General features: G+C 46.3%; 1 protein-coding gene across 1 annotated transcript in view; it reads left to right on the top strand.

Moving 5' to 3' along the window:
* CTNNBL1 (catenin beta like 1) overlaps positions 1-26,109 on the top strand; it is a 153,013-nt gene that overhangs the window by 93,216 nt on the left and 33,688 nt on the right. Inside the window, exon 11 of the mRNA XM_045833652.1 lies at positions 3,359-3,540. Within this exon, the coding sequence (XP_045689608.1) occupies positions 3,359-3,540 (182 nt within the window). The remainder of the gene's footprint in view (positions 1-3,358; positions 3,541-26,109) is intronic.

Here is a 26,109-nt window from a genome sequence, read left to right as displayed (position 1 = left end):
CTGTCCTCCCACCCAAAGCTCTGCGATCCCCCATCACACAGCTGCCACACTGAGCTATCTGAAGTGTATCCATCTAGCACCTTCTTTCCTTAAACACGGCATGGCGTCTTGACATCTGTGGCCCAGAGTCCAGGTCACTGGCAGCCCATCTGGGGCCGGCCATGGCCTGTCCTTGCCCACCTCTCCTCAGTCGTCTGCCACCACCGGCCTCAGAACGACTCCTGTGTGGTACGCTGTTGCTGGCCCCCTGGGCCTTCGCACTTGCTTGCTGTTTCCCCACCACTGCCTCCCATGCCCTCGCGCTCTCTTCTCTGCCTGGCAGGTCTTTCTTCAGACGCAGCTCAGATCCCACCTTCCCCTTGACACACCCACACTGACTTCTCCGGGATAAAGTTAATTATCTCCACTTCTCACCTCCTCAGTCTTCACTTTCACTGCTCCAAGCTTCAGAAGTTTGTTATTCACCTGTCCTTCAGTCGCTGGAAGACAGGAAGCCTGTGGTTCTTCCCAGCTAGCGTACAGCATGTTGCACGAAGACGTGCTCACCAGTGGGCTTTTTTTTTTAAACTTAGCAGCTGGATTGAATGTCATATGTGAGTAATGTCATATGTGAGTATCTGTGGATCGTTTGATCCCACAGCAAGGGGACGAGGGGAGGAATATTCACAATACGTCCTTGGTGTTTGAGGTTGGCACCAAGTGGGATGAGCAGCCGTCTCCGTTTAGCCAGAACTGAGGGATTTCCTAGGATGTGCTACTTTCAACGCTAAAAATGAAACCGTCTCCGGTAAACAGGGGTGGTCGTGCACTGAGCGGTACTGTTGGCAAGCTTTGTACCTACGCTCCTCCCCTTCGCTCCCTGGGCCCCGATCCTGGCCAGCTAGTCGGACCCAGGATCGCATGCCTTGGCGTTCTTAGCGCTTGGATAGCGCAGCGTTTTAATAGTGTGTCCTCCACAAAACACTGTTCAAAAGGGTGGTTCTGATTCTTTTTCTTCAGCTTTCATGTAGGAATTTGGATGAAGGGCTTTGGATTATGTTATCACCACCTTTTTTTAAAAAAAAAAGATTTTTATTTTTAGAGAGGGGGAGGGAGGAGAAAGAGAGGAGAGAAACATCGATATAACGACTGGTACGCCTCTCCACCTTCTTAATCAGCCTTGCGTTCCATTGCCTGACAATCACCTTGCTCTGTCTGTTAGTTCTCCCTTTTTTTAAAAAATTTTGAATCTCCTCATTACCATTGACTTTTTGAAATCCTAAAAATATTATTAAATTGTCCATATTATTAAAAATAATAATTTAAAAAATCTTAGCCTGGCTTTTTTCTCATGCTGATGGACTCTCTTGTCCAAGATTTGCTAATGAGTAGCCTATACTCACCCCTCTTATTTTCTCACCTCCTTTCAAATATTTACATATGTATCTGTCTTTTCCCATACTCCACCAAATACATATATGTTTCTCTCTCTCTCACTCTAAAGTAACTAACACATAATAGTCTCAGAACAAACATGTTGAATCGTAGCTTCTTAACTCCTAGAATCAGTTCTTTAGCTGGAGGCCTTACTGTGTCCTACAAGACTAGGAGGCACAGCCTTCGATGCAGCCCTTGTTTCCATCTCTGGTCTAAGCCAAACACTGCTCCTGGGCTGCTTCCGACATGCCAGGCGTTAGTCTGTGTTTTGACCATGCCAGCTCATCTTCACCTGAGAGCTTTGTACTTGGCTCTTCCTTCTGCTTTTTATGTTTTGCCCCTAAAATGTACATGACTAATCCATCTATCTCACCACGTCACTCAGATCTCACTGCAAATGTTACCCCTAAAGAGGCGTTCCTCAGTTACCTCACCTAAAGTATTCTCCCCAGTCATTCTTTCACATTGCTCTGTGTCCATGACGCTTAGCCACTGTCAAGTACCTTGATTGTCCATGTGTCTCCTGCACTTAGAATTGAGCTCCATAAGAACTGAGACTTGATATATCCTATTCACAAAAGATGTATCTATTAAATATTTGTAGATTAAATAATGTGGGGGGAGGAGTTATAGGCTGGCTTATACTTTTCCCTGGTTATTTCATGTTTAGTCTACTTGAATAGATTAAATGGTTTTGAAAGCAGAAGACACATCTTCAGTTTTGTTTTCTGTTTTGCCTACCACAATGCTAGGTGCTCCGTAGACAGTGAACATCAGCTAGGTTGGTTGATTCAGCAGCTATGGTACAGTATGAGATGACTGGCTTGCGCCTCTCTACCTCATAGAGTTAAAGAAAACAGTGTAGGTTACGGAAAATGATACTCCTTTCAGAAGTATCTTCAGGAGTAGTAGCCAGTGGCAGGATTATTCTGTGACCTATGGATTCGAGAGGGAAAATCTCCTTTGTGTTTTCTTGAAAATAGTTTATCTTTTCTAATTATAAAAAGTATTGAACGTTCATTCTGGAAAAATGAAAAACACTGAAAAGTAGAAAAAAAGGAATAATAAGATGCAGAAAAAGCATTTGACAAAATCCAACTCCTTTCATGATAAAAAATACTTAAACTAGGAATAGAAGGGAACTTCTTCACCCTTTGATATAAAGCATCTAAAAACAATCTACAGCTAATATCATACTTAATGGTGGAAGACTAAATGTTTTACCCTAAGATCAGCAACAAGACAAAGATATCCATCTTCACCACTTCCATTCAGTTTTTTTTAAAGATTTTATTTATATATTTTAGAGAAAGGGGAAGGGAGGAAGAAAGAGAGGGAGAGAAACATCAATGTGTGGTTGCCTCTCATGTGCCCCCTAATGGGGACCTGGCCTGCAACCCAGGCGTGTGCCCTGATTGGGACTCAAGCCGGCGACCCTTTGGTTCACAGGCCAGTGCTCAATCCACTGAGCCACACCAGCCAGGGCCAACTGTACATTTTTGAATGGCTGAATTGTATGGTATGTGAATTATATATTGATAAAGCTGTTAGAAATAAAGACAAATAATAGGCAATCCATAATTTCACCACCTTGAAATAACCCGTGTAAGCAATTCGATCCATTTTTTGCCAGTTTTAATGCATATTTTTCATATAATTGAGGTAATGGCTTCATATAGAACTTTGAATGTGTTATCTTTTATGATTATTCTTCTGACCTTGAAAAGTTGTTTGTATTATTACAGACTCTCCTAATTGTTCGCAAGTGTGTAGTATTCCATGTAGATATACCATAATGTAATAATTTTCTCATTGGTGGACATTTAAATTGTTTTTTTCTCTATTTTTTCCCATTATAGTAAGCACTGTAGTAAATACACTTTTTAAAAAAGGCTAGAATATCCCTATGAAATGCCTTATGTGAAACCTCTTTTGTCCCCAGAGAAAAGAAGATCTCGCGGAGCAGTGCCCTGAAAGTGCTCGACCACGCCATGATTGGACCCGAGGGCACAGACAACTGCCATAAGTTTGTTGACATTCTTGGCCTACGGACCATCTTTCCCCTCTTTATGAAATCTCCCAGGAAGATCAAGAAAGTGGGGACCACTGAGAAGGAACATGAAGGTAGGATTCACTGGGAAACTCGGCCTAATGGAGGTGCGTTGGGGGAAATGGTGGGAACGAGAGCTGCCCTGAAAACCTCTGATCCACATCTGAGGAGTAGTAGACTCTTACGCTGAGGAGTGCTGCCTTTCTCTTTCCTACCTTTTTATTTTCTGTGCGTGGAAAAGCAGCCCAGAGACCCCGGATCACTGATGGCCTGTGTTGCACTGGCGCTCTGCTCGCTTGAATCCTAGTGGCTCCATTTCCTTCTGGCTTGTTAATACATCTGTGCGTGAGGGTTTTGTTTTCTGCACTGTAATTTGTGGCAAGGTGTCTCTCTGATGGAAGACCCTTTTGAAAAGAGTAATGAGATGGCACCACATGTCACCTCCGGAGTGGTGCTTTCATGTATTTCTGTATTAAAGTATGATTCAGCTAACATCAGGAATTGCCGAAATAAACTATTTACAGCCCAGATTCCCCTTTTTATGTTTCTCCTCCCTGATGGTGCATACTCCCAGCAAAATGCTGCCATGAATTGCGATGCTGTAACCAGAGCAGTTACTGCAGGCCAATCTCTTCCTGGTATTGTCTAGTGGACTGCTGCATCCCTCCCCCCAGGAAATGGCCACCGTGCAGTCTGGAAGGCGGGGATTTACGAGCATTGACAGTTCTGCTGGAGGCTACCAGACACCAGTACTAGGGAATTTACATGGTTATTTTAACGTGGGCGCGGGGCAAGGAGGGGTGTGAGTTGCTGGTGTGTGTAACAGAGAAGGCGAACTTGAGCTGATTTGGTTGTCTTGTCAAAAGTTAACATTCATCCAATGATTTGGGTAATTTGTGTGTGTGTGTTTAATAGAATTGGTGTTGGTATCTGAAACATTCCTTGGAGTGTTTTGCATCCCTTGGCCTGCTAGATAAAAGTTTCCCTTCTCAGCCCCAGCTGGGTGATTCACTTGTTCAGAGCATCATCCCATAAACCAATCGGTTGTGAGTTCGATCCCTGGTCAGGGCACATACCTGGGCCATGGGTTTGGTCCCCTGTCAGGGCTCATGCGGGAGGCAACCGATCGATGTTTCTTTCTCATGTCGATGCTTCACTCTCTCTGTCTCTCCTTCTCCCTCTCCCTCCCTCCCCTCCCTCCTTCTCCCCTTCTCCCCCCACCCTTTCCTCTCTCTCTAAAATTAATAAACACATCCTTGGGTGAAGGTTTTTTTAAAAGTTCCCCTTCTCAAATTGACTTTGCTGACTCTCTTCCCCTGGAAAGGCTAAAGGGAAGGTGGTGTGACTGTCTTCAGTGGCCGCCTCCACTGAAACCTCCTCTGATCAGATGAGCGCTCCAGAGGCAACAGGAAGTCTGGCAAGGGAGGAACTGGCAGTGCGAAAACTGTGGACTAGACACCTACGAACAAGCAGAGAGTTCAGTTTGCTTCAGACCAGGTGCTGACCGATCAGCAGCCATAGACGTGTTCACCGGGCATCAACGACCCTACCGTGGTCTTGTTTCTTCTCTCAGTAGAAATTCAGCAGAATGAGGCTGTTGGAGGAGGAGTGGGTGGTCCTGGAGATCTGGGAGGTAAAATTTTGGAGACAGGCATCATTCCTTGAAAACCGGCCACAGTCCTAGCATTGCCGTGCTAAGAGCTATCTTATTTAGGCTTAAATGAAGTAGATGGTGGTACCTTTGTTGTTTTTAGGAAATTAGCTGAGAAATGAAGCAAGCTGTGGTCCTGCCGCTAACTGGCTGTGACTTTAGACCCTTTGTAACTTCTCTGGACTGTGTTTTTCCTCCTGGTCTCTAAAACGAGGAAGGTAGAGTAGTGAACCGGAAGCTCTGCTGTCTGTAGCCTAAGATTCTGAGACACGGGCCCTGCTGTCACAGCCTTGTCCTGTAACCCCACGCTCCACAGGGACTGTGCTGTGGCTCGCCTGCTGGGTTCCAGCGACAGACTGGATGCTGCAGCTTTTTTTTTCTGTTTTTACAATTGTCGTTCAGGTACAATTGCCTCCACTTTCCCCCACCACTCCCTGCCATGCCCCACCCATCCCCACCTGCCACCCTCGATCCTAACCCCCTTTGGCTTTGTCATGTGTCCTGCATACATGTTCCTTGACAACTCTTCCCCCTTTTCCCCATTAGCTCCTCCTCCCTCCCCTCTGGTTATTGTCAGTTTGTTCTTTATTTCAATATCTCTGGTTATATTTTGCTTGCTTGTTTGTTTTGTTGGTTAAGTTCCACTTATAGGTGAAATCATATGATATCTGTCTTTCACCGCCTGGCTTAGTTCACCTAGCATAATGCTCTCCAGGTCCATCCATGCTGTCACAAAGGGTAAGAAGTCCTTTCTTTCTGCTGCGTAGTATTCCTTCTCGAGCATGCTTAAAGAAAGAGGGGTAAACAGCCCTTAGCTGGCTCTTGCTCTGTGCGTGGTACTGAGAAGAGGGGAAGTGACGGATTCAGTGAGCAGCTGTTTTCCTTCTGAAAAATGTGCCCAGGCACATGCTGGTCACAGTATGTTTGCTCTAGAGTACCTGCGTTAAGAATTTGATAACCTTATATTAGTGAGGGCAGTGGCTTGGTGAGACAGCTCCTGGAAGGCGTGCGTGGACTGTAATGGCTGGTGAGGATGAGCCCTGCATCCAGAATTCACCAGCACCCAGAGAGAAGCGATCCCCCGAGGAGAAAATACAGCTCTGGGCCTCCTTGCTAGCTGCTGCGGGCACACCTCATGCCATGAAGGTAGGATGGGAATGAAGGCAGAGCAGGGCAGGGCACGCCATGCAAGGTTTCTTTGTCCTGTCTTGTCCTGTGGCGTACTCCGTGTGCTGGCCAGCTTGTGTGCTAAGCTAGAGCGCAGCACCTCAGACCTTCTGGGGTGTTTACAGATGTGCCCAGTTCACCCTGGCCCCAGGCTTCCACTGTGCTCTTTCTTCAACCTGTAACAACTTTCTCTGCCCGCTCCCTTTTAGTCATCCTTCAGCTCCTTAGTTCTGCTGTCCCTTTCTCAGGGAGGCATATCATGAGCCCCTGGACTAGAGTAGAGCCTCTTATTCAGTGGGCTCTGGTGTCCAGACTTTGCCTTCATAGCCTTTAAGATAACGGAACCAACGGCCTTGCCACCTCTGGGTCCCAGGGTGCAGCCCGGTCCTGGCATGTGGCGGACGCACAGTTAGTGTTCAGTGACGGAGTGAATAAGCGGCCGCTCTCCTGAAAGACTGCTCGTTAAGAACAGACATGGGTTCGGAACTCTCCTCAGGGCCCTGCGCCAGTGTTAATGCCAGTGTGGTTGACTTCATATTGATGGTTGTCAGTCACACTCTGGGGTGAGGGGTCTTTCTCCCGGCTTGTTTAGAAGCAAAAACAAATGGGTTGCTAGCCATGAATTTTACTTTGTCTCACGGACTTGGAGTCTATGGCAACAGCATCCCCTCCATTTAGGGCCACATCCTTATGAACTATATGGTGGATAGAACTTCCTTACAGGTGAGGCCACCCTGTGGCTAGCTGCTTTTGGCAGTGCAGCAACTCCATATGAGGCAGTATGGGCTGGGAATCAGGTTGCCATTCCAGAAGCTCCTGAGGGCCGCCCGCATGCCTCCCTGTCTTGTCACATATCAGGGTTAGCAGCCTCCTTGAAGTTTACCCTGGTCCAGTCTGAGTCCTTATCATGTCTCAGGAGCTTCCCCAGAATCCTACGGCAGCAGTATCGCCTACTGTGGTGCAGATGGATCCACTGCCTAGCAACCGTGTGATTTGGGGCAAATTCCTGAACTCTCTGATCCTCAGGTGCCTCATCCATAAAAACAGTGAGACTAGATGGCATGTCTGCTTAGCACGCGTAGATCCCAGAATAGAGCGGTTACCTTGAGAAATGTAAGTTCTCCCGACAAGACCTGTCTCCAATGCTGCCCACCCTGCTCAGTCCCACGTACCCGTCCTTCCCAGAGGTCCCGGGAAAGCCCGGCAGACTGCGCATGCCTGGGTTGGGGGAGGACTGGAGGAGTGTGGGTTTTATTTATGCTAAACAACGGGGCGACATAGAGGCAGCTGTGTTCCTAAAGCCAACAAAAAGGGTTGAGAGAGGAGAACTTTTCCATTAAGGTGACTAGAGAGGAGGAAAAAGCAAAAACTGTCCTTCTAACCTAGAATTGCTGGTAATTTAGTTCCTCTTTTGTGAGTTGGGGTGGAGAAGGGAAAGAGTTATTGTAATTGAAATCCATTCAGGTTTGCATAATAAAACCTTCAGAAATAGATCAGGGGAGGCATTTCGCTTGGGGGATGGGTTGGAAAGAAATAATTTGCCCTTGTGTGCAACAGCATGATTGGCTGCCTCCTTGGTTTTGTAAAGAACAGCACAGTATATATTGTCTCCTTGGTATTAACTGCTTCAGAATAGGAAGGGAGCAGAAAAGAGCAGGGATCCAGGAATGGCATTTGACCTTTACTTCTTGTCTCTTTCTAAAATTCTTATTAAAATAGGCCCAATTTTTCTTACATTGCTTCATTAGGTAGGTGAGTTATTGAGTTTGTAGCAGTTGTAGTTAATTGCGCTGTTTTAACGTGGTTCCCCTGGAGGCTGTTACAAGCTTTAAGGGGTTGAGCTGCCAAGCAGTGTGTAGGTGTGTGCGGTGCATGCCGGGTGTGTGCACACGTTTTACCTTACGAGCGATGAGAGCAGTTGATAGCAGGTTAGTGCTTTAAAGAATAGCATGCTGTCGTCTGCAGAGGATGGTGATTCTGGTGGGCTCTGCATGTCAGGAAGCGTGTCATTGCCGGTGCTCCTTGGACCCCTGGCAGTGAGGAAGCACAGGCCAGAGCGCCCACCGCCCGCCAGGGTTAGAGAGGGCGATGGCAAAACCTCCCTGCAGTCAGGAAAGAAGGGGGTTTAATCAACACGGGCAAGAAAGAAATATTCCTAAAGTCTCCATGGTGAACTATAATAAATGACATGGCATTGTTCGGGGCCACCTATGTTCAAAATTTAACAAAGACCTAGTATGTGACAGGTCCCAAGGAGAAAGGGAAGAAAACAGAATTCCTGTCCTGGAGGAAGCTATTCTTTCCTAGTGTTCCATCTCCAGGTGCCTTCCCTCCGCCTGTTCCTCACATGTCCAGTTTTGCATGTCTTGGCGGTGTCTTTCCTGTCTTCCCTACCCTCCCTCCCTCTCTCTCTCGTTCCCTCCCTCCCTTCTTCCCTCCCTTCCCTCTTCCCTCCCCTCTTTTCCAGGTGATCTCCTCTACTACCTGCAGCTGTAATTTCTATCTCTTTGCCATTAATTCCCAAATCTTCAGCCTTGTTTCTTTCTCAAGCTCTAGTCCAGGAATGTCAAACTCATTTTAACTGGGGGCCACATCAGCCTCGCAGTTGCCTTCAAAGGGCTGACTGTTAAGGAGTAGTTACATTTATACAGTCCTAAAATTATTTCAGCCCTTTGAAGGCAACTGCGAGGCTGATGTGGCCCCCAGTTAAAAAGAGTTTGACATCCCTGCTCTAGTTGGCACAGCTGATTAGCCAGCAGACAATCCCATCAGATACTCACCCTCAACTCTTGCACAACCATACTCATTCCTTCCTTGCCCGAGTCTCTTCTGGTTCCCTATCCTGGTAGATGTCACTGCTTGCCACGCCACCACCCACAGCAAAAATCAATGCACCCTGCTTAGCTCTAACTGTCCAGCATGTAATTGATCTTAAGTCCTGTGAATTCTACCTTATGAAAAAATCTTGAATCAGTCTTCTCCATTGCCTCATCACCTCTCCTGAACTGTCACTGTAGCCTTAATAGGTGTGTCCTTTTCAGTCTCCCAGTTCTCCTGTCCTCTCAGATCCCTCCTGCATGCCGCCAACCAACTTAGAGAGGCACTCCCAGCCCTCAATGAATGTATAGTTTAAGGAAGGGGGAGAAAAGCAATTTTGCAGATATTTACCAAAACATCTTAATAGCAAGTTCAAAGACATATCAGACCAGAGTACTTCATTATTAAAGTGTGCAGGAAAATAGGAAGGCTTAGAGAGAAAGATACTTCTGGGAGAAAGGAGACGATGACACAGGTTAAAACAAAGGGCACTGGAATTTCAGCCTACCGGTGCATGTTACTACCCATTTCAGCATGTGGAGGGGCGTCTTCATACAGCCGATCATATTCGAGCCTTACAACAGCCCCACAAAGTTGCTGGGGCTTTTCAGTCAAGATGGAGACACGTGCCTATAGTTAAAGCATTATGGAATTCAGGGATTCTTACCATGTTAACCAGTTTGTGGTTCTCCCATAAGGCCACAGAATCTGTCCCCTGGTGATATTTAATGCACGTTTGTTTATTCATCTATAAGAACAGAATTATTACCGCCCTTTTTGGAGTGTTGTGAGAATTAGTGTTGTGTAAGTCTAACATAGTGTGGGGATTGATAAGTTAGTTTATTATAGGTGATTATTTTAATGCCAACCCAGACATCGTACTCTACTAAATGTTCTGCTAGAAGGTGTGGAAGCCCAGACTTCTAGGGATCCTGGGAAGGCTTAAGAGAAGAAATGACATCTGAGTGTTTCCTAAAAGACAAGTAGTATTTCGTGCTTACACCAGTCATGGGAACGGCAGAGAGGACCGTGGGCACTAAGGCATGTATAACAATTGTGGTGATGTGGGTGGTCCAGAACATGGGATTTGGACGAAGACAAGACTTGGCTCGGTGCCTTGGTCCTTCCGTTTACCAGCTGTGTGTCTTTGGGAAAGTTGCTTATCCTCTCTGAGCCTATATTTCCTCAATTGTAAAATTGGAATAATATTGGAATCTTATCTCATAAGGGTGCTGTATGTGGGGATTAAGGGAAATGATACAGAAAAAGTGCTTAGCACAGTGCCTGCTTCACTAATAGCAGTGACTGTGATGAGGATGGATTTCCGATCTGTGTTCCTCGTCTTTGTACTCTGTTGGTAATTTCAGAAGCACTTGCTTGAAGAAATGTTTTCCTTCCTGAATCTGCCATCCACAGAGGTGGACTGTAAACGTGCCAGTCCAGTTCCGTGGAACGTAAGACGAAAAGCCTCCCCAGAGAAGACTCACCAGGGTCCCACTTCCCCTCCATATTACCTGTAAACAGGTAATTCAGAGATATTTCTCCCCTTTTTCGTGTATTCCCCAAGCTTAAAAATCATAAAGAGTTGGTTATAGTGGTCAGAACAATAAGCAAGTGAAGAGTGAACCGTATTTAATTTTAAAAATGGCATTGAGTCATGTATTAACAGCACTTTATGTTAAACGTGGATGGAAATGTCTTGCTGTTGCTTTTTGTTGCTATTTGAAACCTTATAATTGAACAGATTCTGGATCAATTCCTTTTCTCTCCCTCCAGCTAGCCGCTCATCTTGTTCCTGACCTCAGATGATAAAACGTAGGGCTGCTGGAATAGCGGTGTGTTTGGGTTTGGGGGCTCCTCGTCAGGCTTGAGGGGATGATTCTGAGTGTTCCACATCTGGTTTGCTAACTGGTTCCATCATATTAAGAGTTTACCCTCGGGCCTTTCTTTCCCAAGTAGAACACAGCGAGTTGTTTTTCAACAAGGAAGACAGTGAAACAGAGGATGTATTTGCCGCCCTGGAAGAAACTGGAATTCTCTTTTGCAGGGAGGACTGGGGAAACAGGCTAATGGCCAACCCACATTTATTGGGCATCTGCTAATACAGACCTGTACAACTGACCTACTTTATGAATTAGGCATTTCTATATCTTTGACAGATAAATATCAGGGCGTTTTTATTTACTAAAGACCTTTCAGGAAATGAGTGACAGCAGCAGAGTTTAAGCCTAGGCCTGAACTTCTGAAGCTTCTTGTAGCGCCCAAGTGGCTCCAGTGGTTTTGGTTGACATCAGAGGCGGCACAGACGTGGATGGAGGGTCGTCTTTGCAGACAGACAGACCTGGCTTCATTCCCAGCCCTACCCCCAAACTAGCTGGTGGCCTCGGGCAAGTTATTCTTTTTAGAGCTGGAGCTCCTCTTTAATCAACAAACCTGATAAAACCTTTCTTGTCCTGACCGATGTGGCTCAGTTGGTTGGGCATCGTCCTGCAAAGCAAAGGGTCGCTGGTTCAATTTCTGGTCAGGGCACATGCCTGGGTTGCTTGTTTGGTCCCCAGCCGGGGTGCATACAAGAAGCAGCCAATCCATGTTTCTCTCTCACATTGGTGATTCTCTCCCTCTCCTTCTCCCTCCCTTATCTTCTCTCTAAAAAAATCAATAAAGTTAAAAAAAAAAACTTTCTTGAGTTGGGTGAAGAATAACGATCATGAGCATCTTCTACATAGTCTCTAGCAGGTGGACATTCAATAAAGAGCAAGAGAGTTACTACCTATCAGCCTCCTTTCAAAAACAGCCATCCCTCTCTCTCCCAAGTCTTCAGTCTACATGTAGGATCAAACTCCTCGACTTTCGTGGGTGTGAAGCCCAGTTGTGGACCAGGGCTCCATATGCACACAGGCTGGGTCCTATCAAGAGAGATGGGACACACCAGAGAGCTGGGACAGCCACCGGTTATCACGATGGCCTGTAACCTAAACGCTTGGTGATGTAACCCTGCTATGCTAGCCCCGTTACAAGTCATCACTTCTTGAATGAGGTACCAAACCCTTCTATTTCACGCTATTGTCACAAAGTTGATTTCTGTGGAAAAGAGCCCTAGCGGTAGGTCAGTGAGACTTCATTCTTTTTTTTTTTTTTTAATTAAGCAAACCACTAAACCTCTCCTTTGTGCCAGGCTTGGTGCTATAGATGACAGGTGAGCAAGGTCACAGCCCGGCTGGGGAGAAATACTTTATATTACAAGGTGAAAATGAGAGGTGAGTAAGCTCACAGCCCGGCTAAGGAGGCAGACATGGAATCCTGCATTTATGTTACAAGGTGGAAAGGTAGAAGAAAGGGTCAGACACTGTGGGAGCGTGGAGGAGGGTTCCTAACGTAGCCTAGGTGGTGAGAGAACAGTTGGAGGTAAGAAACCCTTCTACCTTAGAAATGTGGTTTTTGAGGCAAACCTTAGGTCGGAGTTTTCCAGAAGTAGGACTGTGAAATAGGGAGAAAAAAGAAAAAAGAGAAAAAACCAGCACAAGTGAAATAAAACTTGGGAGGGACAGACTGCAGTGAGCCTTAAACCTAGCCGCCCATCAGAATGATCTGGGATCTCGTTTAAAATTAGTTGCTTGGACACATTCTCAGAGTTTTTGGTTCCACCAGTCTGCGTAATGTTGGTGGATCTGTATTTTATTGTGTTCCCGGGGAGTGCCTTTGAGGCCCTGCAGAGCTGTGGTGAGGATCAACTGAGTTATATATGTATGATGTTTAGGAACATAGTAAGCATCCATTAATATTAGTAGTTATTGCTGCTTTTATTTTTGTTTTATTATGTTATTCAACTGTCCCGAATTTTTAGGTCATATGTATAGTACTAAATTTAGTTATTTTGACTGTTTCAGCTAATTTAGAAGAAATTCAATTTTGATACTGAGGGCCTGGGTAGAAAGGATGAAGGAGAAACATTTATCATTTCTTTTTTTTTCTGTGTTTTTCATTTTGCCAGGTAGAAACTTAGTTCTTTAGTGACAGCATTAGCTGAATTCTTATTTTTGGATATAGAATTTTCCACTGGTGCATTCATTATTTTGTCAATATGACTGTTAGTTTTCATTTATAATCTTGATTAAATTTTATAGAAATAGTTTAGTATGCAATGTATCTTCTTTATAGAAATAAAACAAATACCAGGAATGTAGTAGGAGCAGTAGAGAAATAGTCAAACCTTTCTAGGTTATCTTTAGCATTTTTAGGTGGTGCCCATATGAGGAAATAACTGAGGGGCTAGGCAGTAAATAACTGTGGGCCCTGGGTTGTTAAAATTCAACATACAAACTTTACTGGGATACGCTTGCTAGTGTTTCTGTTCAGGGGCCTTGTTTGTTCTGAGCACTCGGATGGGCTTTTACATCCATTATCTCATTTTATCCAATCCTTGCAATAACCCTATGAGCTATGTATTATTACCCACATTTTACAGGTGAGAACACTGAGGCAGAGAGGAGTTGTCATTTTCTGACGATCCCACAGCTAGTATGTATGCAGTAGGATTTGAACCCAGGATTTTTGAACAGTTACTCTCCCTCCCCACTGCCGCCCCGCCACCTCCTCTTTGTCCTCTGCCGCCTCCTCCTTTTCCTAAATTCCAGGATGCTCACCTACAGTGGGCCTAACTTAAACTGCTTGGTGTCTTTTCCTGCTCAATTTCTTTAGGTTTTCAGTAAGCCCTGCCCCAGTACTGCGTAAGTAACCTCCATCTCTTAGTCTGATTTTTTGCCTGGCCACACTTTGTCCGTTTCTTCTTGGGTGTGTCTGTCCACAGAGAGCCTTCTCTGTCCTCGTGTCTTCATGCCCGGAGCCCAGCCCGGCTTCGGCCTTCCGTTGGTGTTCCCGTCTGGTCAGCCTGCAGCTGCCTTCCTTTCGTCACGTACTTCACTCAGCACTCGGGCCTCTTTCCTCCCTCTGCGGGCCCCTTCGTGGGGATGAGAGACACAAATCTATGGCTTTTGACCATGATTGGTCAGTATCACATGAAGAGCCTTGACAAAATACACATGCCGAGGCCCTGACCTCCAGAAATTCTGAGGGCTGGGACTCTGAGCATCCGTATTTTCAGAAAGCTCCAGATCCTGGCCAGAATGCCCAGAGCACAAGCCTTGGTAAGCATCCCCATTACTTTCTCTCTGTGCCAAGAGAAGATCTTGCCTTGGTGGGTCTTTGGGAGGAGGCTTGTTAAAAATAGCATTATGGCTTTTTCTTAAAAAAAAGAAAAGATTGTATTTATTTATTTTTAAAGAGGGGGAGGCAAGGAGAAAGAGAGGGAGAGAAACATCAATGTGTGGTTGCCTCTTGAGCGCCCCCTACTGGGGACCTGGCCCACAACCCAGGCATGTGCCCCAAGTAGGAATGGAACCACTGACCCTTTGGTTCACAGGCTCAATCACTGAGCCACACCAGCCAGGGCAGCTTTTTCTGAATTTGGGTAAAGTAAACTAATGTAGAAAATTTAAGCATGTGGAAAAGATTGGTGGGACAGTAAAAATGCCCCCTAGTCTTAACTCCCGGAGTTAATTGCAGAAAACATCATGGACACCATCCATTCAGACATCTGTGTCAGGTGTGGAGTTGTATGTGTGCACATGGGATTTGTATAACTGGAATATACTATTATGGAACCTGTTTTTACTCTGTCTTGGACATATTTGCCAGAGGTGAGTCTTTTAGTACAGTTAGGAAGCTAGACTCTATTGTTAGAAGACAGCAACAGCGTAGATTTCAGGTTAATGATTAGGTGGCAGAGGTGCTAGTTTGGAAAGGTGAGCTGTGCTTGGTCAGTGATGTTGGCTTCTCCAAGTGGTGTGAATGTGCCGGGGCTGCAGAATGGTAAGGAAATGAGGTCGTGGACTGCAGGCTAATGTGTCTAAGTTCATTTGGTTGTAGCATAACGGGAAGTGAAAATGCCTTTCAATGGTATTTTAAAAAAATGTCTGAGCATTTGAATTTTGGCATCTCTCAGTAGATATAATGGGAAAGGGGGTAAACTGAAGATAAAGTTGTATATATTTCACTGCTCAAAAGGAATACAATTACATGTGTGGGAGTGTCAGTGTCCACCTTCCTGGACTCTTGTGATATTGGCTGTGATTTTTATATGTAGCAGCCTTCAGGTTGTCAGGGAAATGTCTGTGTATTTAATCATGTTGTAGTCGTACTTGTTTGCTTTTTTTTTATGGTAAGAAAATGTCTTTGGCTCTCTTTTATAGTCAGATTGATTTTGCTTGTGGGTGTCCAGATGCTGATGAGCTGTAATTAGCATAAGAAGGAGGTTGGAAAGATGTTCAACATTCTTTTCTGGTAGCCAAACAATGGATCCCCAAACTGAAATTATTCTCAGGTAGCAGGTTCAAGAGAAGTAGCTCTTTCCTCTTTTAGATGTCAGTTTGTTAAAGGATGTGGTGCTGGGCAAAGGCTGTCACCCCTGGGGGTGGGGTTGCAGGACCTTGTGAACTGTGGTGGGCGTGGCTTTCTGCAGGTGAGTGACAGTAGTAACTTTCACTGCTTTAAGTAGCCTAGTAAAAGAGATCTGGCTGGGTTCTGAAGACTTGGGTTCACATTTCTGCTGTACCTTATTCTCGGGCCCTGTGCCTGAACAAGTCATTTGCTGTCTCTGAACGTCAGTTTCCCCACCTTTCAGATGGAGACAATAGTATTTCAGTGTGTGAGAGTTGGATAAGGTGATGTATGGGGAAAGTGCTTTGTACAACTGTAAAACGATGCACATGAGCGATACTGTGGTGGTGTGTATCACATTTAGTGTTTTTCCTGTCTCTGATACATTCCTTACATTTTTTTTCTTGTAATACTTTTCTTTCTTTTCTCTGGCTCCAAAGAAGAAAGAAAAGGATTTTTAATTTGTTCCCTGTTTGCTACAGGGTTACCATAAAATAAATTAAGCGTATCATTTTGATAATCACTAAAAAATATGCCTACAACTTTCTTGAATGTTACTGATTACTAATAAATCGTGTTTCTGTGAAGTGTCCTGCTAGCTGGCAGACTTGTGGAACACTAGTGTTTGCTGGCCTCGTTAACAGGCTGATTTTCCTGGGGATGCGCCTTGTCACCCAGTCAGGGTTATTGTTGATGACGGTGGGGGAGATGCTTTCTCACGTTTATTGAGTATTTGGTATTCCAGGATATAATGATGTCATTATCCCTACCATCAGCTTTGTGTTATCACTTTGTGTTATCAACCTGTTTTATTACTGAGGAAAACAGCCCCAAAGAAGCGACATACTTTCTCAAATTGTGCACACAGTTTAAATTAACGTCTGCTAGAACCCAAAGCCCTGGTTCTTTATGCCGGGCTTCAGTTTCTCAAGGAGACTTCCGACAGCCAGAAAGTGAAGTGACTTTTAACCACCAGAGCAACAATCCAGTAATGTCAGTGGTTTCTTGAAATAAAATAGGAGAGTTTATAATACTGGCATGGCAGGGCAGGAAGGCTCTAGTACCAAGGGTTTTTTTGTTTTGTTTTGTTTTGTTTTTGATATTTGGTAATGTGTGATGTAAAGTTTTTAATATAACTTCAGTCTAAGTTTTTGAAATAGTAAACTTTGTTAGAACAATTTTCTTCTGTTGGTTGACCCTTGAACAACATGGTGGGTCCACTTATACAAGGATGTTTTTCAATAAATATTGTAAATCTGTTTCCTCTTCTGTATGATTTTCTTCATATTTCCCTTTCTGTAGCTTACTTTACTGTAAGAGTACAGTGTACAACATACCTGCAGATCTGTGTGATCGACTGTTGACGTTAGCGGTGAGGCGTCCAGTCAGCAGTAGGCTGTTAGTAGTTAAGTTTTGGGGGGAGTCAGAAGTTACACGTGAATTTTCGACTCTGTGAGGGTGGGTGCCCCGAACCCCCACATTATTCAGGGGCCACCTGTATATCTTACGTTAAGTTAGATGTTTTTTCTAAACCATAAGGTTGGTGTGGTTCTTAAAAGCAGTATAGTGGGAACAGCAGAGCTTTCAGAGCATGCCTTTCAGACTTGAGTTCAAATCCAAGTTCATACCCGTTGTGTAACCTTAGGCTCCTCAATTAGCGTCACTGATCCCAGATTCCTTATCTTAAACAGTGTTTCTCTGTGTTTACGTTGCAGACAGATCACCTGGGGATGTTTTAAAATGCAGACTCTGCTTCCCTAAGTCTGGGGTGAGGCCTGAAATTGTGTGTCTCTAATGCACTCCCATGTGGCTCTGCGGCTGCCGCTGGTCCTTCTGGCCACACTTGGAGTAGAGGGATCTGCAAAATGGGATGTTGCTGTCTCAGCTACACTGTTGTGCACAGTAGGTGCTGAACAGCTGTTAGCCCTCTTTCCCCCTCTTTCCCACATACCTGGGGGACAGCCGCTACTTAAGAAGTGGATCTGGAAACGTGTACTCTCAGCATGTCTTATCTCTGTCAAAAGTCCCGGGCTACGGGAGCGTTTTCACAAGTAGTGAGCTCAGGATTAAGCTCTGAAATGAGAGGTGCCCACATCTGAACGCTTCCTGATGTCATACGAGGCTCCTTTAAAAAGAGTGCGCCCGGAACTGGTTGTCATTTAGAAAGCCTCTGTGAAACTCGTGTCTGTGAGGCGGCCTGGAGGAGACCTTGGCTGACCTCTTCCGAGAGCCCGTTCCGTCTTCAGTTCTTCAGCTGATGTTGGCTGAACACCTCATGATGCCTAGCAAGGTGCTAGGTCCCGGGGGATTCCCGTGAGCCGCCTCGGGCCCCAGTCCTGCGGTGGGGAGACAACGTGCAGGTAACGAGCACAGTGCAGCACATCACAGGTCATGAAGGAGGTGGGTGTGCGGTGCAGCTGGAAGCAGTGAAGGAATGAATAGGCTCCCAGTCCCCTTGGGTGAGCCTTGCAAATCTTCCCTGAGGAGACTGGGAAGACTAGAAAGGTTGAAAGTGGGTAGGAAAGTTCCAAGAGGACGAGAAAGGGCATCTTCCTCTCCCTCCCCCACATGGAGAACCACTGACATGGAGGGAAGAGTTTCATGGATGTTGAAAGCTGAGAGGACCGTTAGATAGACAGTTGGGGAAACTGAGTCCAAGAAAAGAAGAGAACCTTTCTGATGATTACTGTGCTTACTAGTGTCATTCTGGAGAATAAAATCTGTATTTTCAGATCCCCGTCCCAGTGTGTGTCCCGCTCTACTACACAGGATGTCCAAGGCCCCCCAGGAGCAGGAAGAATCCCTGTGGTTCTGGGGAGGCGGAGGGTCTCGCTGAGGAGGAGGAGTCACGTGGCCAGGCCGAGGGGAGTTGGGAACTCGGCTGCCAGCAGGGACACACTGCTGCCGATCCGCAGCCACGCCCAGCGTCTGCCAGGACTGCGCACCATTCCCCTTCACCGAATATTTATGATGAAGCAGTCCGGGGAATTCTTCTTTGGGAATGCATTTTGGATTCCTTCATGGTAGACAAGTAGGATTTGTTTCACTGAAGTCAGTTTTTGCCAGAAACCATCTGTTTTGTATAAAGCAGGGGGACTTTGGCGTTTCCGTTTATAGCTTTGTTCAAAATGGGCTCTCCTCCTACTTCCCGCAGCCCAGTTCACTAAGCAGTATCCTGGAGCCGTGGGTGCTGGATCAGTCTCTGGCTCTTACTAGCTCTGAGAACTTGGGCAAAATACGTAACCTCTCTGGGCATGGTCATCTCTCCCCTGTAAAATGGGGTAATTTACTCAAAGGGTGGTTATGAGTATTGAGAATTTGTGTGTGAAGCACCTAGCACAGAAACCTGGCGTGGAACACTAGCAAGTGTTTTTTACCTCTGTTGGTGAGGGCGTGGAGACGTGCCGGGCTCTGAGTTCTTTGTACAGGGCTGTAAAATGCTTGTGCTGGGTGTGTCGGAAAGGCGCGCTTGTGAGGGACGGATGATGGCAAAATACTTCATATATTTGCTAATTGGTAATTACATCCTGTTAGTAAAACAAAGCCTGAAATCGTTCTTCACAAATGCAGTGTGTTTTTTAGGATTAACCAGGTTCTTTTTTCTTTTCCCGATTACAAGTCTGATCCTGTTAGAATGTGATCCTGAAGCATTTTCACAGGGAGGACCTCGTCTTTTTCGAGTTGTTGTGCTGTGTGGCCCCTGATTATGGAATGGCTTAGTTCATTAGCCTCAAACCAGGAATGAAAGCACTGCATTAGTGCAGTGCGGCAGTGGCTTCTGTCCTTGTACCGTCGTGTTCCCGGCTGATGGAAGAAGGGTTAAGGCAGACCTCAAGAAAGCGAACCCCAGGCCTCTCGGGGTCTGCAAGCAGGCTTCGCTGGTTCCTGTGGAAATCAGCTGCAGCCCTGGAGTCTGGGAGAGGAGGGTGAGGAGTGTAACAGTTGGTGAGGCTGCAGCAGTTTGGAGGAGGACTTGGCTGCTAAATGTGGGGAGAATAGGAGGAGGAGACCGTGGCTGTTTGAAGGGTGCCAAGGCAGGACTGGAGGATAAGATGAAAGTAGTGAACGGGGGTTTAGATCATTCATTCCCTGAACATCCTGGAAACGGGCTTTTCTCTTTTTCCTAAGCTGCATTTCTACTCTAAAACAGGCGTCCAGACATGGCTCCAGAAAACACCTCTCTGGCTTTGCGTCTGTAAGGATCAGCTCCCCTGCGCCAAGGCAGCCTGATGCTTGGCACGTGGGAAACTGGGATGGCAATGACATCACGGAGGGTGTGGGAGAAGTCTGTTGTTCGTGCTGATCAACCTTGGGTGTGTCTGAATCCAAGTACTGTGTCATTGTAATGACCCAGGGTTCTGCTGTGTTTCCCAGCCTTTTAGGACTATTTGAGAATACAGTAAGCTACTCGAAAAGAACTCTAAAAAAATAAAATCACAGTACAAATATTCAGGGTAATTGTCTCATTTTAGGATCTGAACACTTTTTATGTTTTTGTTGTTTGGGGTCATGAGCAGTGAGAGGAGTGGTGTACAATATGCTTTTCGAACCCTGAGAAAGACCTTCTAGGCCACGGAGTCTGTTTAAATCAATTTAGGTGAAAAACTCCTAAAAGTGATATGCCGTTAGTGAGCGGACCAGCCTCACCTGACGTACAGCTGTCTTCATGAAGGGACTCACCGAAGGACTCAGACTGGTGGTCAGAAAACCAGGTTGCCTCAGGCCAGGTCTCCAGAACATTGCCGCTGTGGGTGCTGGTGCGGGGATGTTGGTGGGGATGCAGAGGTGAACCAGAGGCGCCGAAACTCCAGGTGTTCATTCCTGCCGTCTCAACAGGATGGGGGTTCATTGAAAAAGCTGTGTCGGTCCTTCTAGCCAGGTTCCCTCAAATGCAGTGGAAGTATTTGAAGGAGACCCTCTGAGACAGGTAAAAAGAAGGGAATGTGCCTTTTCACCACCTAGTTGTTTCTAGAATTTTCTCCATGGGATGTGTGGCTGGTCCAAAAACAAGTGAGACTGTCTGTGCACAGCTTTTGGGGGGTAAATACCTAACTCTCAAGACACACAGTTTCCCTTCGGACTCCCTAGCAAAGAATTTACTGGGTGAGCGTGTCAGTTAGGAATCGCCGTCGATTGCTCATAACAGAGACTGGAGACAATCATGGTTCAAACAAAACAGGACACTCTGGAGGTTTATTTCTCTTGCATGTACGATAAGCCCAGAGGTCAGCAGGACTAGACTGGCAGCTTCACTGTGTCATCAGGAGCCCAGGTCCCTCTGTCATTCTATTCCACCACCCGTATCACGGGACCAGGGATGTTTGCTTGCCAATGTGCCCCGAGCACCTGTTAAAGTGACTAGCTTCAGTTTTCAAGACTGCCTCATGGTCTCAGATGGCTGCTAGAGTCCCAGTTATTATGTCTGTATCCCAAACAGCAGGAAAGCAAAAAGAGGAGGGGGCAGGGCAGAAGGGGACATGTCCCCTCCTGGAAATCCCAGTTCATCTTAAATCTCTGATCCAAAATTAGTCACATGGTCATGCCTGCGTATAGGTCATACCAATAAGGGAAGCTGCCGTGTTTTTTTTAAGCTGGAGATATTTTCAAATAAATATGAGTTCTATTAATAATAAATAAGAGGAGAAATTGGGGAGGCAGCTGGCACTCTCAGCGAGTCAGAATGCTGCCACGTGGTGTACAGCATCTCCCACAGGCAGAGTTCGGCCAGGCCCTCTCCGCGTTCCTGAGGTTGCTGGTGCCCGCTCATTTTTCAGGGTGTCCCCCAGCACCAGCATTGTTCCCCATCCACCCTGGAGCGATGGGGCTGGTTCACGTTGCAGGACCAGAGCAAACTAGATCGGAATCATTTTCCACTGGAGACGGTCGTGTACACACGTGCCGGGTACTTACAGCTTCATGGATCTCTCCTTCGACCCGTCTGGGGTGCGGGCCTTCCCTGGTAGGCGAACACCTGACCCGGGGAACGTCGTGCCTTCAGCTCAAGCCCTGGGGAGGGGTGTTGGATGCCGCATCAGCTGTGCTGTTCTCTCCTCCCTGAGCCCTTGCATAGCAAGGAGAGTAATTGCGTAGCAAGAAGTTTTTTTGAGCACACATATCCCTTTCTTGCTGCAAGGCACATTTCCCCACAAATACAGAGCTGTAAATTAGTTAAGATAGCACTTAAACACATTTTAAAATCCACAGTGCGGCTGGAACTCCGAAAGGGAGGGGAAGAAATCTCCTGAGAACTGTGAAATAAGTCAACCAAAAGCAACACCTATCATATTGCTTTGCATCCAGTAGGTGCTTAAACAGTGTTTGTGGAATCTCATTGTGACTGGAAATTGAGAATACTGAATTAATTTTGGCTATATTTCAGGTTAAATGGGTTTCACTGTGCCTATTTCAGTGGAAAATATATTCAAAATTTTAAACAACAGACATATTAAAAACTACCTTTTGAAAAAAATTGCCTTCGGGAATCTCATCATTTATATTCCAAGATCACACCTCTCACTCTTTTTTACTAGCCTTCTTCCTCCCAACATTTTCTTATGAAAATTTTCAAACATAAAGAAAAATCGAAAGAACCATGTAGCAAATGCTTATGTACCCGCCACCTAGATCCCACAGTTAATGTTTCACCGTGTTTGCTTTGGCACTCTCTCCCCCACCCATTTTATTTTTTAATGCAGGAAGTTGCAGACATCAGTACACTTCACCCTTAAATACTCCAGCATGAATGTCATTAACCTAGAGTTCAGCTTTTAAAATACAACTGCATAGAGTGAAATGCACAGATCTTGAGTGCATTACTTGATGAACTTGGACAAATACATGCTCTGTCGGTACAGAACAGTACCCCCACCCCATGAAGTCATCCTGATGCCCTTTCCTGGTCAGTGCATCCCCCACCTCAGGGAGGTGTCACTGTTCTGAGTGTTTCACCGTGGATGAGGTTAACCTCGTCTGGAACCTCATCAGGGGACTCACACAGCGTACACTCGTTGAGGGGAAAGCTTTCTGTTTTTGAGGTTAATCCGTGTAGTTGTAGGCATCCATAGTTTGTTCCTTTTTATTGCTGAGTAGTATGCCATGGAGTAGATGTGGTTTTCCTTTGACAGAGTATTTTGAAGTTTTAGGCCATTACGAGTAGAGCTGCAGTGAACATTCTTGCATAAGTTGTAGTCCTGTGTTTTCATTAGCTCATAAGCAGATACCTAGGAGCGGGATTGCTGGGTTGAGATTCCTTGTTTGAGAACTGGAATCTTGTCATTGAATTCAGAGAGGACCTTATAAATCATCCAGGCCACCTGTCTTTTTACAGACAAGGGTATTGAGGCTCAGAGAGTGGGTGGAGATGAGACCAATTCAGTCACGTAAAGGATTTTCTCAAAGTCCAGGGTTCTTTATGTCATGCTTCCCTTTTTGTCGCGAGAAGGGGGCAAGGAAAGGACTTCCCCTGAAAGATCCTTAACTGTTTGTTTTTGCCTAGGGAGAATTCACTGTTAGGTACACCCAAGTGTGATACGGTATGGTGTGTATGTTGCGTACGTTCTTGTTATGATCTAGATCTGGTCCTGCTTCTCCGGTGTGTGTTCCTGCAGATACAAAGTCCAGACCCTTTAGCTGAGTGAGCAAGGTTCTTACTTACTCCCGCCCGTCTCCACCCTGCCTCGCCTTCCCCTGCATCAGCAGTTCTGTAGCCTTTTCCGTGTGGGGCTCCTGCCTCTCTCTAAACCTCCTGTGCTTTGTCTGGAATGCCAGTCCCGATTTGTCTTTCTGATAAATTCCTCCTCCTTATTCAGGATTTGACTCATCCAGATCCGCTCAGGGGTTGTACGCGCCTCCCACGGCCAACTCTCACCACGGTATTTTGTTAGGGCGTCAGATTTAATATGGGGTGAGCTGCTGGCACAGGGCTGGATACTGAAGGTACAGAGACGAGGGGGCTGCGGGCCCTGCCTTGGAGGGGCTCGCCCTCTACGGGAACCGTCCTGTGGAAAGGGCCTTCGGGCCTCGCGTCATCCCTCTGCTCACGCAGCCAGCACTGTGGGAGGGCGCCCTCCCCGGCCTGCGGACATCGGGTGTTTGAAGGCTTCATCAGATGAAACTGCCTCATGGTTTTATTTGCGGTGCTAGTGAAGTTGAAAGGTTTTTAACTCTTGAGGAAAATAATCAAGTTTTACTATAGTAGAACTAACTACGTCACTTTTTAAACTGTGAAACCCTGCGAGGAAGACTTATTTTCCTGGCTCAACCTCTAGTTTCTTATCTGTAAAACAGGGAGAATGATACAGCATGTTCATAGGATTGCTGTGAGAACAAATTATGTGTAAAGCACACATAGGCACGTAGTAGGTTTACAGTAAATGTTGCCTCTTTAAGTCCCCAGTGTCTAACCCAGGGCCTGCCACATACTCAGGATTCAGGAAGTGTTGGTAAGAACAGGAGTGTATGTATTTTGCGTGTGTGTTAAAAAAGGAGGGGGCTATATATAGACACAGATCCATCTGTCTCAAGAAGAGTGTTTGATTCGCCTGCATCAGTATTCCACTGGAGTGGCTGAGCGCACACGCGTGACTCTGCTTGGGTTACCACGCTTCCTGCTAGGCAGATGTCCATTACAATGAAATGTAAAAAGGGGAAAAAATAATAATAAAGGCAGAGGATCGTGTAATGTTATGGCTTGATTTGACAGGGCCTCCTGCTACTTTCGGCTGCCGGTGCCAAGCATGGAACACGTTAATCTGTATTCCAGGGCACCACTGCTGAAGTCCAAATCAATCTAATTGGGTTATTTTAAACATCCTGCTTGCGTCTAGAGTCCTACCAGAAAGTTGGATGTCTGTCTATCTGGGGTGCTCAGGGTGGGGCTGGGAGAGAAGAGAGGTGGGCAGCAATAGAAAAAGAGATGGTTTTAATTTTAGAAAGGAGAGAAGAACACGGCTGCCTGAGTCCCTTAAAACAAATGAGCTGATGGCCTTAGATGTTCCATGGAAACAAAGGTAGCTCTGCCGCATGGCCTTGAATTTTAAAGTGGCCCTGCAAGATCTCGCCAACGCGTGGGCCTGACAGTTGAAGCACAGGGACCATTTCCGCACTAAGAATAGAACTCTGGCTGACCCATATTTTTTTAACCATTTGGGCTGCTGGGAATTGCTGTAGTTGGGTGGGCAGAGCGGCCCTGAACTCATTCTCCAACCAGCCAGGCTGGGCCAGTCTTTACGTCCCAGGCCATCAGAATGTTGGGTGGGGTCCACTTCCCATAGTCCAGCACTTACATTTATCCGTGATCCGCACCCCTTCTCCACCTTTCCCACGCATTACCTTTCATCCTCCCTTCCCTCACACCTGTCTCTTCCCAGGTCTTTGTTCGTGTCCTGGGTGTTCCAGCCTAATGCCTGTGCTTCACGTTTGTCCATCGACTTGGAATATCCGTGCTCCCCTTACCCTTTCTCCCTTGAAGCTCTTCTCGTGCCTTTTTCTTCTTCAGGGCTCAGCCCAAGTGGCACCTTGCCCACCCGTCTCCCAGACCCCCGTTGGGAGAGAATGTGCCCCGTCAGCAGTGTCTACCCTTTCCCATCACTGTCACTGTCTGTCGAGCGACTTTAGATGTAACAGACCTCAAGCACGTGGAAGACAGGATCCGTGTCTGAGGTCTCTGTCCCTAAACACCGTTATCTTATCCACCGGGGGGTTCTAGTTCCCGTCATCATCCTTGACTAAATGGATGATTCCGTGTCAGCGCCTGTGCCAAAGACCCCCGTGGGCTTTCTCCTGTGGCAGAGGTGCAAGCAGGATGTCCCTGAAGTCTGGGGGCACTTCACTTGGCACAGAAGAATGAGGAAGTCACATTTAAGGATTATTACTGTGTCCCCTGTCACCTTTGCCCCTCTGGTCCTCACCCCCCATCCCACTCCCCACCATGGGAGACTTGTTAAAGGGATAGTATTCCATTTATCCCTGGCCTCGGGAATATGGTCCAGGTCTGCGCTTCAAGAACCCAAAGTCCTGGCGTTTGTCTGTCTGCCAGCTCTACCACCGAAAAACTCAGAGCTAAGAGCTCACAGCCACTCACTTGTCCCTGTAGCAAATCCAGCTCTGCAGCCCTCCTAGGAGTCTCTGCAAAAAATGTTTTTCTTTCGTCTCCATTCTGGCTTCCTAATTTTTAACCCGTGTAGCCACCCCTACCCACTCCCTCCTTTTCCCCACCCAGCCCAGGCTGAATTGGGGGCCCTTCACATATGTGCCCTGCACATTCCATGTGTGGCGGTTAGTTGAGCACTCTACTGTAGCATGTATGTCTGAGCTCTACTCACTGGATGACAAACGTCCCCCAAGTGGACAGTCTTCTCTCATGACTGCGGTCCCAGGACGTGGTACATGGCCTGTACTTAGTAGGTGCTTGGGAGTTTAAGTAAAGGAACGGTCGCTGTATATACCACGTCACACGCTATAATTATTTGTCGATGGTTATAAAACTCATGAGGGAGAAGGTATTTTTCAATTCCTCTACAGAATATGTGCTGTTTTCATTTCTTACAGCAAGACCAAAAGGCAAATGATTATC

The sequence above is a fragment of the Phyllostomus hastatus genome, unplaced genomic scaffold, assembly GCF_019186645.2.
Source record: "Phyllostomus hastatus isolate PE091 unplaced genomic scaffold, TTU_PhHast_1.1 phas_contig_17, whole genome shotgun sequence".
NCBI classification, from domain to species: Eukaryota; Metazoa; Chordata; class Mammalia; order Chiroptera; family Phyllostomidae; genus Phyllostomus; species Phyllostomus hastatus.
The sequence above is the reverse complement of the archived record's forward strand: the minus strand, read 5'-3'. Positions and strand labels throughout refer to the sequence as shown.